Source organism: Acomys russatus, chromosome 16 (genome assembly GCF_903995435.1).
Source record: "Acomys russatus chromosome 16, mAcoRus1.1, whole genome shotgun sequence".
NCBI classification, from domain to species: domain Eukaryota; kingdom Metazoa; phylum Chordata; class Mammalia; order Rodentia; family Muridae; genus Acomys; species Acomys russatus.
In genome coordinates, this window is record NC_067152.1 from 343,090 (window position 1) to 357,500 (window position 14,411).

General features: G+C 43.7%; 1 protein-coding gene across 1 annotated transcript in view; it reads left to right on the plus strand.

Moving 5' to 3' along the window:
- The window catches only part of Zzef1 (zinc finger ZZ-type and EF-hand domain containing 1), a 124,697-nt gene that overhangs the window by 71,573 nt on the left and 38,713 nt on the right, over window positions 1–14,411 (plus strand). Inside the window, exons 30-36 of the mRNA XM_051157899.1 lie at window positions 86–250; window positions 4,518–4,637; window positions 5,162–5,323; window positions 8,348–8,477; window positions 10,877–11,015; window positions 12,548–12,713; window positions 13,651–13,913. Coding sequence (XP_051013856.1) covers window positions 86–250; window positions 4,518–4,637; window positions 5,162–5,323; window positions 8,348–8,477; window positions 10,877–11,015; window positions 12,548–12,713; window positions 13,651–13,913 — 1,145 coding nt within the window. The remainder of the gene's footprint in view (window positions 1–85; window positions 251–4,517; window positions 4,638–5,161; window positions 5,324–8,347; window positions 8,478–10,876; window positions 11,016–12,547; window positions 12,714–13,650; window positions 13,914–14,411) is intronic.

Here is a 14,411-nt window from a genome sequence, read left to right on the forward strand (position 1 = left end):
GGAGGACTGCCTTTGTTTATGTGGCTTCAGAATGTGGGTGGAGGGTTTGTTTTCTGGGCATTTCTGACTTGAACTCTGTCTCTAGTGTTGTGAAGGTTCTTTCTCTACGGAAAGCCCAAGCACAGAGCATCCTTGAAGTCCTGAGGATAATTCAGTATTGTTCAGAATCCCTTGGGCAGCCTCACTGCTTCCATCCACCGTATATACTTTTCCTACTGGAACTTCTGACCTGCCAGAAAGATTTTACAAAGTAAGTACAAGTGACAGATATGCCAGAAAAGCAAGCAGATGCCATTTTACAGAAATCCTAATAGGCCTCTATATTAATAACTCCATTATTGCCATATATGACACAAATTTATATTTCTGGTTAAGATGTTCTCTCATCTCAAGAAAAAAATGGGTTATATCCTCTTAGTAGGATCCAAGAATGTGCTTGTTCCTCTTCTGACTTTGTCTGCTTTACCTGACAGTAAGAACTGTGTTCCTCATGTACCCACACTGCCATAAGGCTCTAAGTGCACTGCTAAGTGCAGTGCTTATTTGTAGTAATGACAGTGACCTTTCAAGGTGGCTGTAACCTTCACTCAGCAACAACAAAATTTTTTTTCTGCTATGCCAAACACATTTATATATACAGAAGTGACAAGACAGGCAAGGCCTCTGTCTAGTGGAGCCTGGAAAGTAAGAGAAAGTATTCTAAATAAATGAGACAGTCTCTGATAGTTGATATAGTATGTGGCAGCCATGCAGAGTAGCACAGTTTGGATGGTCAAGGAAAGTAGACCAAGGACATGGTGGCATGTAAACCAAAGATGAGTGACCTGCTGAGACTGGCAAAGTATGCTAAGGGCACAAGAAACTCTTGCTGGGGAATCAGGCCAAGGGACAGTGAGAAAGAGCATGGCTGAATGAGCTGGAGAAGTAGGTAAGCTGAGTCAGCGTGAGGCAGGGCCCTGTCATTCCGGGTGCTTGCATTTTATGCTGAGTTGCAGGTGGGAAACATTGGGAGATTTTCAGACCCTGAAGGAGGAGCACAGTGGATTTAAGTTTGTGAAAGATGCCTCTGCCTGCTCTGTAGTCAAGTGGGAAAACCAGAAAAGCAGTTAGAGCCGGGTGTGGTGGCGCACACCTTTAATCCCAGCACTCCAGAGGCAGAGGCAGGTGGATTGCTGTGAGTTCGAGGCCACCCTCATCTACAAAGTGAGTCCAGGACTGGCAAGGCTACACAGAAAAAACAAAACAAAGCAAAAAAGCAGAAAAGCAGTTAGGAGTAATACAGGCAAGAGGTGATGGTTTGCACTAGGAAGTTTGAGAGAAAGGGAACATCATTCAGGATTTATTTGGGAAACAGAATTGTGTAAGACAGAGAAGAAGAATGAAAGATATTAAAAACATGGGGAAAGAAACTCTTAGATTTTGGCTGGAGTAGCTACGTGGATGGTGTCACATTTCACTGAGAGAGAGAGAAAGGGTATGAAATACACAGATGGGACAAACTTTTATATTTTCTTCCGGCCATATGTTTGGACTTTTTTGTTTGTTTGCTTTTGTTTTTGTTTTGTTTTAAGACAGGGTTTCTCTGTGTAGCCCTGGCTTTCTCAGACTTGCCTTATAGACCAAGCTGGCCTCTAACTCACAGGGATCTGCCTGCCTCTGCCTCCTGAGGGCTGGGATTACAGGTATGCATCACCACACCCTATGAACATGTTCTTAACTACTGAGCTATCTCTCCATTCCCTGTCTTAATTGCAAATAAGTCAGGACTAGGGGTAGAATTTGCTTATCATCAACAGACAGAAAATATTTAAAGCTGTGGACCAGATGAAACCTAGACAGGCAGTGGCCCAGAACTGAGCCTTCAAGCCTGCCTTTATTTAGAAGTTAAAGAAAGAAAGAAAGAAAGAAAGAAAGAAAGAAAGAAAGAAAGAAAGAAAGAAAGAAAGAAAAAAGAGGAGTCAGCTAAGACCATTAAAGTGGTCCTTGCAGTAGGTGATGGTGTCATAAAAGCCAAGAGAAGACTGTGCTTCCAACCTCAAGAAGGGCCAGTTGAGTTGGATCCTGATGGGAGAGTTTGAGACTGAGATTGAGGCAGTGGGTTTGAATGGTGAGTCCTGGTGAATTATGGCCTGAAGCCCAGTTGAATGAAAGATGATGTGATGGTAAAGCAGAAAGAGAACACTAGAAAGAAAAACAAGAAAATATGACAGCGATAGGAAGAGGATGTGAGCAGCCAAGGGTTGTATTATTTTGCAGTGCTGAGTTCCAAGTCGGAGCCCCCCTCCTGCTAAGCGCTTGCTTTGCCATGAAGACTGCACCTGCAAATGTGAAGGTATTAGAACACAATGCTGGAAGAGATGAGTCAGCAAAAGTCAGGGAGGCGCTGTTGGTGTTAGCAGGTAAAAGCAGAACATTCCAGCAGTTCAGCACAGGTGAACATTGGCTGGTAGATGGAGTGGTACAAAAATGAGGGATTCCTATATGAAGATTCTACTTTTAAAAATAAGATAGGACCAGATTCATCGGTGAAATGAGATAGAGAAGAAGATAGTGATTGTTTAAGGAAAGAAAGGAAGGCTTTAAATAGAGATAATGGCTCAGAGGTTAAGAGCACTGACTGCTCTTCCAGGGGTCCTGAGTTCAATTCCCAGCAACCACATGGTGGCTCACAACCATCTATACTGTGATCTAATGTCCTCTTCTGACATGCTGACGTCCATGCAGGTGAAGCACTGTATACATAATAAAGAAAATAAATCTTAAAAATAAATAAATAAATAAACAAACAAATAAATATGAAAACAGGGAAAGCCAGTCTGCTAAAGAATTGTGTTTATAGCCGGGCGTGGTGGCGCACGCCTTTAATCCCAGCACTCGGGAGGCAGAGGCAGGCGGATCGCTGTGAGTTCAAAGCCAGCCTGGTCTACAAAGTGAGTCCAGGATGGCCAAGGCTACACAGAGAAACCCTGTCTCGAAAAACCAAAAAAAAAAAAAAAAAAAAAAGAATTGTGTTTATAAGCAGAGTGTAGTAGTGTTTCCTGTATTCCTAGTACTTGGGAGGCAGAAGTAGGAAGATTGTTTTGAGCTTGAAACCAGCATGGATAATGTAGAAGCTCAAAATAAACCTGAACTGTGCTAGACTTTGTCTCCAAGAAAAAGAGTGAGGGGCTAGAGAGTTGGCTTGAATGTTAAGAGCCCTTATTCTGGCTGAGGATATGAGTTCAGTTTCCAGCACCCACATGGTGCTTCATATCTGTAACTCCGGTTCCAGGGGATTCAATACTCTCCTCTGGCCTCTGTGGGTACCAGGTACACACATGTTGCACATGCATACATGGAGACAAAATACCCATACACATAAAAATTAAAAATAAAATTTTTTGTTCATTTTTTGAGATATAGTCTCTTTAGTCCTGGTTGTCCTGGAACTTGCTATGTAGACCAGGTTAGCCTTGAACTCACAGAGAACCTTTACTCCTGTCTCTGGAGTGCTGGGATTAAAGGTGTGTGCCACCATGCCCAGCCTAAAAGAAAAACACTATTTTTAAAGAGAAATTGACAGTTATGAATTTAAAGTAGCATTAGTCAGCTCAGTTGTGTGGCGGTCTTTCCACCTACATTCACTGTTTTGGAATAATAAAAGATTCCTCGTACAAGAGAATTTGTCATAGAAAGAGGAAGAGGCCAGGGAGCCGGTGTTTGCTGGCGTGGGAATATGATGATGGGCTATGGAATCCAAGCTGAGAAGAGAGTAGAGACAGCATGATGGGTGTAGTTGATACCTTCCTGGGCTGGGGCTCACTGGGATTGAAAAAGGCTGTGTGGAAGTCCACAGTAGAGCAGGACAGGAGACTGTAGGCAGAGTAGCATGGTCTGAAGTCAGTCACCTGATGCCAAGGTCAGTTAAGGAAACAGACCTGAAAATCCTTGGCGGTGAAGAGTATAAAGAATAGAGAGAAATGGAGCCCTTGTTCCCTTGGATGTTGAAGTCACTTAGGTACCAAGGATCAAGGTGTGAAAAGCCAGTGAACCAGCACTTGGAATGCATAGGCAGGTGGGTCTTTGTGAGTTCTAAGCCAAAACTATACATACACACATAAACACACACACACCTCCAAAAAAAAAAAAAACAAACAAAAACAAAAAAACAAAAAACGGGGGGCACTTTATATACTAATCAATAAAGGAAGAGCCGATTGAGGTCATGTTGGTGTGGAGAGGGGTAAATGAGGTAACTTATGGAAAGCGTGTGACTTAGCATGGCATACTCATGCAGTAAGAGATGGTTGCTTTGTTTGATTAACAAAGAGAGATAAGTAGTTGCCATCTCCATACTTCTGCGGGGCTGCTTTCTTGACCCAACTAGACTTCCAGTCAAAGTCACGGTGCCTGTGCTCACTCCAGTCTCTGTGCTGCCTTGTTCGGCTGGCTGCTTCTTGGCTGTTTTGTTTAAGAAATAAAGATTGATGAGTCAACGTTGTCTTGGATATTAAGATGGTGGTTTCCTCTATTTCTAGTTACTTTGGACACTTGGAAGGCTGTGGAGCTGATCTACACAAAGAAATCCGAGACACGTACTATCAACTTGTTCTGTTTTTGGTCAAAGCGGTTAAAGGATTTAGTAGTATAAATGACAGGTATGGATTGCCTTTACATTTCTTGAGAAAAAAAATGTATTTTTTTCTGATTATAAACAAAATACATATTTGATGTTGAAAATCCAGAAAAGCACAAAATTAAGCACAGATATCACTTATAGCCTGTTATCTTCAGTATCTGATATATTATGTGTGGATTAAAATGTGAGTACAAAGTAGATTCTTGTCTCCTCCATTGTAAGTCATTCAGGTACAACTGCTCAGTCCAATGGTCCTTCTATACCTGTACAGCCTGGGCTAATTTGGGAGTGACTCTAGCTTTGCCGTCATCAGTGGGTGTCTTTGCTGCTGCCTCCTTCACTGTCGGATGCCCCCGCATTGTCAGATTCACTTTCCACCTTTCAGAGTTGTTGGGTTTTTTGCTTATTTATTTTTTAAGCTTCTAAGGGTGTTTGTGTGGAGTCCTTCCTTCTTATAAGTTAGTACCGAGTCAGGCTGCCAACTTAGACTGTCCCTGTTGTCAGTGGGCGGCTCAGGTAACTGTCGCTGTGTGGTCTCTTTAGGTCGCTGCTCCCTGCTCTATCCTGTGTTCAGACAGCTCTGCTTCACCTTTTGGATATGGGCTGGGAACCCAGGGATCTTGCCTTTTTTGTTGACATTCAGTTACCAGATCTCCTCATGAATATGTCACAGGAAAATATCAGCATCCATGACAGTGTGATCAGGTAAGAGCACAGTCTGCCCTCTGCTTTCCCTGGAGTAGGGGCGTGTGTAGGGTGGAAGCAAGGGAGTGGGGCTGGCAGAAAGTCTAGAGTAGCTCCTGCCTTTGCTGCAGGAGAGATGGGTGGCCTTGCAAGTTCCATGACCTTTCCGGGCCTCCATTTGGTCATTTTTAGAGCTTCCTCTGAAACTTGGGGAGAATGGATAGGTTCCGTTTCTGAGTGTCTAGAACAGTACCTGGCACACATGGGGCTGGGTAAATTGGTAGCAGTAGTGTCGTGAACTTGGAAGGTGAGGATTTTGAGGCATCTTAAAAGCCTATGGAGCAGGAGAATTTTTTTTATTCCTGTGTATGCTGTTAGCCACTATAGTATCCTGAACATTGTAAGGACTTAGGCTAGAGTTAAAAAGAGTATACATTACTTATGTGGCAGAAGAAACACCATAATAAGAAGGGAATTTTCCTGGGTAAAGCTCAACCATGACCCTTAGATGTGCTGACTAACCCCTGCTATTTCACGAAACCTGGGAAATTTGACTATAGAATTTGTTATAGTGGAGGACTGTGCTTCTACTCTTTCACACATTAAAAGAAAATAGTATGCAATGTTTTTTTTTTAGCAATTTTTTATTTTGTTATAAAATGAAGTTGGGAGTTTATTGAGACAATATTTTAATATAGATTTAAACATGGGTATTGAGCGGTGGGGCTTAAGAAAAGGGCAATATTATATGCCTCTGAGCAGATGTGGGTTTCTCAAGAGAGAGGTACTTCATTCTAGTTTTTACCCATGTGTCTGTACCTGCTCAAGCACACTTAACCATTCATTTGAGAAGAGAGAAGAACAGAAGAGCAGGCGTTAAGAGGAGAGCTGGCACAAGAGTGAATGAGAAATCACTCACCTGTTTTTACTCTCAGAAAAGACGTTCTGAGAGAAGGGAGGTCAAAGCTGCCTCCTTGGGCCACCAGGGTAGCTTAGCAGATAAAGCTGTCTCTGGCCCTTGACCTGCCGTCAGAGGGCAGACAAGGAGGACACAGCTCTGGTGGCAGCTGGTCTGTAGCTGTCTGTCAGCCCAGTGTTTCAAGCCTTGTCTGTGCCAGCATGATGTAGTCCTGGAAGACAGGGAACACATAAGCTTCACATCAGTCCCTCAGCGCTAGCCCAAAGCTGTGTAAGAGTAAGCCTAAAACCATTTGGTTGGAATGTAGGGATGAGTGGATGGATGCATGAATGTTTGGTTTGCATTTGCTAGCTAGCAAATTTTTTTTTTAATTTAAAAAATTTTAAGGATTTATTACTTTCATTTATATATGTATGTCTGTGTATATATGTGGGTGCCATAGAATGCCAGAAGAGGATGTCTGATCTCCCAGAGCTAAAATGGTGGTTGTGAGATACCTGATGTGGGTGCTGGTAACTGAACTTAGTTCCCTTGAAGAGCGGCAATTACTCTTAACCACTGAGCTGTTTCTCCAGCCCATGTTTAAATTCTCATTGCTGAAACAAACTGTAAACTGAAACTATGGAATGTATAGCTTTGCGTAAGAAGAGCCCATGAAGTTATCTGCCTAAAACCTCTGATTTGAAGTGAGCAATCGGGAGCAAGGGCAGGTACAATTTGGTCATCCTTGTCTTTGTGTTCCTGTCCCTTGGTGGATTGGTTCCTAGGCCTCACCTATACCAATGAGATGCTTCAGGTCCTCAGTAACCCACACACACCCTCTTGTATACATTGAATTATCTCAAGGTGACTTTATGACGCTGTATGAGTCATTGTAAATGCTTGGTAAGTAGCACTTACATTGTGCTATTTAGGAAGTGGTGACAGAAGGATCTATACATGGTCAATACAGATAATTTTCTTATAGATTTATTTTAGTTTTAGTTTTGTGTATGTGCATGTGTCTCAGTGTGGGCATGTGTATGTGAGTGCAGGTGTCCTCAGAGACCACAGATATTGGATCCCCCTGGAACAGGAATAACAAGCTTCTGTGAGCCGCTGGCATGGAAACTGAACTCCAGTCCTCCAGAAGAGCAGCAAGTGCTCCTAACCTCTGAATCGTCCCCAGAGACAATTTGTTTGTTTTGTTTTGTTTTGTTCAAGATGGGGTTTCTCTGTGTGTAGCCCTGACTGTCCTAGAATCACTCTATAGACAGGCTGGCCTTGAACTCACAGAGATCTACCTGCCTCTGCCTCCTGAGAACTGGGATTAAAGGTGTGTACCACCACTGCCCAGCCCCCAGAGACAATTTTTCAAAAGATATCTTTGATATGGTGTTGGCTGAATCCAGGCATACAGAGCTCATGTATGTGGAGGCCACAGATGGGAAGGATTGACTGTGTGTAATGTGTGAAGGTCTCATAGCAACTAGTTGGTAGCGCTGAAGTCACAGGGTCTCCTGACCTCTTCCTCATGTTGATTGCATTAGGGTGTTCTAACCATGTCCACACTGTATTTATTTTAAACAAAGTCATGTTTAGTTCAAGCTGGCCCCAGACATTCTGTATATCCAAGAACTGCCTCGAACTTCTGATCTTCTTGCCTAGGGTTACAGGTGTGTGACATTTATGATGTACTGGAGATCAAGCCCAAGGCTTCATGCGTTCTACACCCAGGCTACATCCTCAACCCAAACTTTATTATCACTACTATTATTGTTGTTGCTGTTACTGAGACAGGGTCTAACTGTGTAGCCCTAGCTGGATTGCAACTCACTGTATAGTCCAGGTTGCCCTTGAACTTACAGCGTGTACCACTATTCCCAGCTGTACTTTTTTTCAGTCATTGTACCTGGTACATGATAGGTTAGGTTTGCCCCACTCGGTGTAGTCTGCTCCAGAAAGGATTTTTTTTCTGTTTTCTGAGCATAAATTTATCATATAGCTGATAAATTCTTTGTCTCCGAAATATAATTCCCATCATTTCAAAATACCCGGTTTATTAAAGTTATGGGATGCAGATATAACTAGCATGGCTTTGTGTATTGTAAGAAGCATACTTTTCTCTCATCACGTCCTTCTTTCAGCCAGTGGAGTGAAGAAGATGAGCTCGCTGATGCCAAGCAGAACTCAGAGTGGATGGATGAGTGTCAGGATGGCATGTTTGAGGCCTGGTATGAAAAAATAGCCCAAGAGGATCCAGAGAAGCAGAGGAAAGTAAGACCTCTCAGCCAGAGTGATCTGGGTGACTTTCTAGGAGTTTGAAGAGGAGGGTTCCCTGGGGTGTGCTTGGATGACTTCCCCCAAGAGAGTTCTGGGAGCATTTGAGACTTCTGTCTGGTCTTCATACTGCTGTGTGATCCATCACGGCGACTTACTTCCGTAGAACTAGGCTCCCAGTAGAGTGTCTCAGAGGGCTTGTGTACATTATTAGGTGGCAGTGTATGAATTTTGTGAGAAATGGAATTGCTGAAGAGTTTGCATTGTTTTGGGCTGGCACACTGTCTTCAGTAGGCAAGCACCATTCCAATTACTAGGCTGCCAGTCAGGGGAGTTGGAAGCAGTTCTTTGTTTATCATATGAGCGCTAAATGACCCACACAGTAGAGGATCACAGAATCTGCTAACTAGTATGGCCTTGGGCATCATAAGAAGCATGCTTTTCTCTCTTCAATGATGATGTGGCCTGTTTGTCACTACTTCATGCGTCAGTATCTGCTGTCTCGAAGTCACTAATTTCCCCTATATTAAGCACCTTCTGTTTGCCAGCCACTCTGTTCATTATACCTTTGTGGTCCTTAAGGGGAACACACCAGCTGAGACTTGTGACTTCTCTCTTGTAAGTTAAACATCTAAATGAGAGTATCTTGTAGTGCTCAGGTGACCTGGCATATTTCCCTTCCTACAACATACTATTACCAAACAGTGACTTTCTAACTTGATTTCCTCATATGCAGACCTTAAAATAAACTGTGCCTTATAGCCACCAAGTACTTTTCAGGAGCCCTACAGCTTGCTCATGTCCGCACCTAAAAAGAAGAGTAGTTAGCTAATAGAAAGTTTATTGGCTAATTCTGTGGCTAGCTAGTTAGTTGGTTAGCTAGATAGCTAGTTAGTTAGTTAGTTAGTTAGTTAGTTAAAGATGAAAGATTTATATGATCTGAAGAGAAGCCTGAGAATTGTTTGTTTGTTTATGGAGAGATCCAGGCAAGCCCAAAGCTTGCAGTCTTCCTGCCTTGGTCTCCTGAATGCTGGAATCATAGAGAAGCACCACCATGCTGGCTATTTTAATGTGCCAGAATTAGGAGTCCTCTTTCTATATGTCTGTTAGCACTGCCATTGTCTAACAAGTACCCAAGCCAAACATCTGGATGCCATTCTTGACCACCTCTTTATTAATCTGGTCACTAAGGCTTCTCTCTCTGCCTCCGTAATGCTTCTCAAAGCGGCCTGCTTTCCCCGTCCTATTTACAGCTCAGTCCCTGCCCCTGTGGCCACCATGACACCATAGTACCATAGTTAGCTCCTCTGACCCTTGTCTTGCTCCTGTCAATCCGTCCTTTCCTGTGCAGCCAGAGGAACCTTCAGAATGCCCAAATATATTGCCATTACTTCTCTGATTTTAAACTCAGTATTTTAGGCTCCTGAGAGTTTACCTTTCTAACTTCTCCTGGTTATTCCCCCTCTGTACTTTATTATATGCACTAGATTATTGGCAATTTCAAAAGCTCTGAGCTAGAGAGGTGGTTTAGTGTTTAAGGGTACTTGCTGCTCTTCCAGAAGACCTGACTTTGGCTCCTAGCCACCCATGTCAAGTGGCTCACAACTGCCTGTAGCTCTAGCTCTAGGGAATTCAATGCTTACTTATGCAGCCACACATACACATGTAGTATACACATATACAGGCACAAACACGCACATAAATAAAAATGCATCTTTTAAAAAGGTAAACTAAGGCCGGGTGGTAGTACACGCCTTTAATCCAAGCACTTGAGACGCAGAGGCAGGCGGATCTCTGTGAGTTTGAGGCCAGCCTGGTCTACACAGTGAGTCCAGGACAGCCAGGGCTACACAGAGAAACCCTGTCTCAGGAGGGAAAAAAAAGTAAACCAAGAAGCCTGTCTTTCTTCTTTTCTTCCCCCGCCCCCAATACCTTGTACATGCTTAGGCAAGTGCTCACACACTCAACTACATCCCCAGCCCATGCTATGCTCCCTTTTTGTAGGAGCAAAGCTTCTGTAGACTTTGCTGTTCCTTCTGTCTGACATGCCCGTTACCTTTATCTCCACTCAGCTACCATTTGTTTGTTCTTGGTTTTAACTTTGGAATTGTCATCCTTGGAAAACCTTTCTTGATCCTCTCGATATCTTTGATAGTGTCTTTGGTGTTCTCTAGGTCTCCTGAATTTGCCTGTCAAAGCATTCCCCCACACTGTATGACCATCATCTGTTCGCTTGAGGGAATTCCCAAATGTGTACTTGCTTATCCAACCTCAAATCCTAGCACCTGGTACAAAGCTTGGGAGAGCTTAGGTACCTACTGAATGAGTAAATTGATTAATGAACAATAACTACAATGGAAAGTCTGTTGGCTAATTGTGTTCATTTAACCTTACAGATGCACATGTTTATTGCTCGCTACTGTGACCTGTTAAACGTGGACATCTCTTGTGACGGGTGTGATGAGATTGCCCCCTGGCATCGCTACCGGTGTCTGCAATGCAGTGACATGGACCTCTGCAAGACTTGCTTCCTTGGTAAGCTTCAGAGGGTTACCATGCTGACAAGTAACAATTGTTTCTGCTTTCTATGATTTTGCCATTTTAAGAGCTCGTTGTGCTAAATAGAGACATTGTCCAATGGAAGTCACTGTTTATTGGCAAACTTGAGTCACCTCCCACTCAATTCAAAGATGACCTCCACTGCTCCTATCTGATATCCTTCCTTCTCCCATCCTGCTGGGGAGACGCTTGACAGTAAATGTGAAATATCTGTAATACACTTGACTCATGGGTGCTAGAGCAGAGCTCATCTGCAGTTTTGAGCTCTACAGGGACATGTGTCTCTAAAGTCCAGCAGTAAAAGACACCATAGTTCCAGCCCTGGAAACACAACCTAGCAGGAGGACCAGACATCCACAGAATGGCTGCATATGCTGTTATAAATAAGCAATGCAGAGTGCTTCTGAAAAGTTTTAGAAACATAGCTGCATTCTACAGGGAAGCCTTGTGGAGGAGATAGAGTAAGAATTGGTGTTTGAAGGAAGTTTAAACTAGGTGGCAGAGCAAAACTCTGAAGATAGCATTGCCGCAAGAGCAGAGCAAGCTCCGGGGACAGGAATGGGTGCTTTCAGTGACTTTAGGTAGATACACTTGAGCATATGTCTAATTAGGTGATTGACTAGGACAGATAGGGTCCAGGCTGTGGGACCCTGAGATGCTAAGCTAAGGAATTGAATAGTCTAAAGACAGTAGTTTTAACCAGTAAGACAGTAGTGTGTAACCAGGATGTTACTGTGATCACAGCTGTGCTCAGGGAACACTGTCATTCTCATGAAGGAGACTACTCACAAGGGTATTTGGGCCTGCATCAGGTTTACAGCACTGGGAACGGAAGTGGCCACCTGTGAGGAGTGTTGAGTGAGATCAGAGCAGCCTGTCTTGTCATGTCTCATTCTCTAATTCTCCTAGTCTAGGCTTCTGAACTCTGTTTTAGCCTATAATTCTGCAGTGAGAAAATAAGAACAGAAACTTGATCACTCCTTAGTGGTCCATAGCAACAAGTCTGTGGGTGTGTAACCTTTGGTGAATGTGGTGAATGTAGGAGGCAGCTCACAAAGTGGCATGGGCCTATTCCTCCCAAATTACAGTCATGGTAGAAATGTGACATGTATTTGATCTGACTGTGTCACTGTAGAGTGGGGATCAGTCATCTGGACCATTGCCAAAGAGTTCTGTGCTGAAAATGTCATTAACATGCTCAAAGCTACCAGGGTATTCTGGTCTTCAAAGGAACCCACCTTCTGCAGTAGTAAATGAGCAATGGCTGTGCTGCTGGGATCAGTTTGCTGCACTTTGGGGAGTCCTCTACCCCATCCATCTCACACTGCTTGGGTTCAGTTTGCTGCACTTTGGGGAGTCCTCTGCCCCATCTATCTCACACTGCTGGGATCAGTTTGCTGCACTTTGGGGAGTCCTCTACCCCATCCATCTCACACTGCTGGGATCAGTTTGCTGCACTTTGGGGAGTCCTCTGCCCTATCCATCTCACACTGCTGGTTTTTCTCCAGGTGGAGTGAAGCCTGAAGGCCATGGAGATGATCATGAAATGGTCAGCATGGAGTTCACCTGTGACCACTGCCAGGGTTTAATCATAGGCCGGAGAATGAACTGCAATGTATGTGATGACTTTGATCTTTGCTATGGATGCTATGCAGCAAAGAAATACTCCTATGGGTATGTCAGATGCCCTGCGGCCACCATGACTGGTTGGGGTATATGTCTTTACTTAAAGGGGGGTCATCTTGCTTTTTCTGTGGTGCTAGGGATTGAGCCCTAGCTCATTGCAGATGCGAGGCAAGTACTCTACACCTGGGATATACTCTTAGCCTTCCTTTTTTAGATACTTTATTGGTATTAGGGGGCAGGGTGTATGCATGCACATGTCTGTGTATGCGCACGTGGAAGTCAGAAGACAGTTTTGTGGAGTCTTTTCTCCTTCCTGTGGATTTTGGAGATTAAACTCAGGTCACCTATGTGGTAAATGCTTTTTTTTGGTGAGCAATCTTGAGGCCCTTCCTTACTAAAGAAAGGTTTTCACGGTAACCTTTTTAAAAAAGATTTATTTATTTATTATTATGTATACAGTGCTCTGCCTGCATGCACACCTGCAGACCAGAAGAGGTCATCAAATCTCATTATAGATGGTTGTGAGCCACCATGTGGTTGCTGGGAATTGAACTCAGGATCTTTGGAAGAACAGGCAGTGCTCTTAACCTCTGAGCCATCTCTCTAGCCCCTCATGGTAACATTTTTAACATATTCAGAAGAGAGTAGTGCACTGCACCCTTTATCCTTGGATTCACCAAATAGGAAGATAGCATCATGTGTGCTTACTTCATCCTTTTCTTTTCCCTTAAAGTATTTATAGCACATTTCAAACTTAAGTCATTTTTTTCCTATACCTTGCCATTCATATTTTAAAATTATGGGCATCACCTTGCATTGTCAAAGTGCAGTTAGCACAATTTCAGAATTCTCATTAAGCTTTTTCCTTGGCATGGTTTTCATGTTTAGGCTTTAGGTTGTGAAGTGCCAGTGTGATATGCCCCATGTTTGTGCTTGTTCATTTCTCTGGGGAAAGAGTTAATACTATTTCATCATGTCTTTGCAGCCATTTGCCAACCCACAGCATCACTGCCCACCCGATGGTGACCATCCGGATCAGTGACCGGCAGAGGCTCATCCAGCCCTATATCCACAACTACTCCTGGCTGCTCTTTGCTGCTCTGGCTCTCTATAGTGCCCACCTGTCCAGCACAGAGCACGTAGATGGAGAGCAGCTGGACCCCCAGGCACGCAGCAATGCTGCCACCCTGCGGAGCCAGTGCATGCAGCTGGTCGGGGACTGTCTGATGAAGGCCCACCAGGGCAAAGGTGACTATTCCTTAAATAGGATCCCAGGCCCAGCCTCTGCTTGCTGTTGGAGGAAAACCCAGCCATCCATAAACTGCCATGCCTGACTCAGAGGCAGTTCCCAACAGGCATTCATCCGAGCCTGGAACTAAGTCCCAGTTTCTCTTGAAAGAGCAGTTGACATAAAGTAGCATTTAGTTTGCCAAACTGACAATGCAGTGGAGTGTTAGTTATCAAAACTCTGGAAGACTCTGAGTGTCTGTGGATCTGTAGTGTTTGAATCTCTCACTCTGCTCAGGAATCCATGCTTTTTTTTTTTTAATCTGAAGAACAAATCCATGTGTTCTTGTATTCTAGATGAGAGCCGCTTACAAAGAAAACAGTTTCTGGGTGTGATCATGCACACCTGAATCCCAGTTCTCTGGAGGCTAGGAGGGGCTACAGAGAGGGCCTGTCTCAAAATAACAAAGAACTTCTGACTTTGCTGAAGGGGATTAGTAAGACTTTAGTAATGTACAT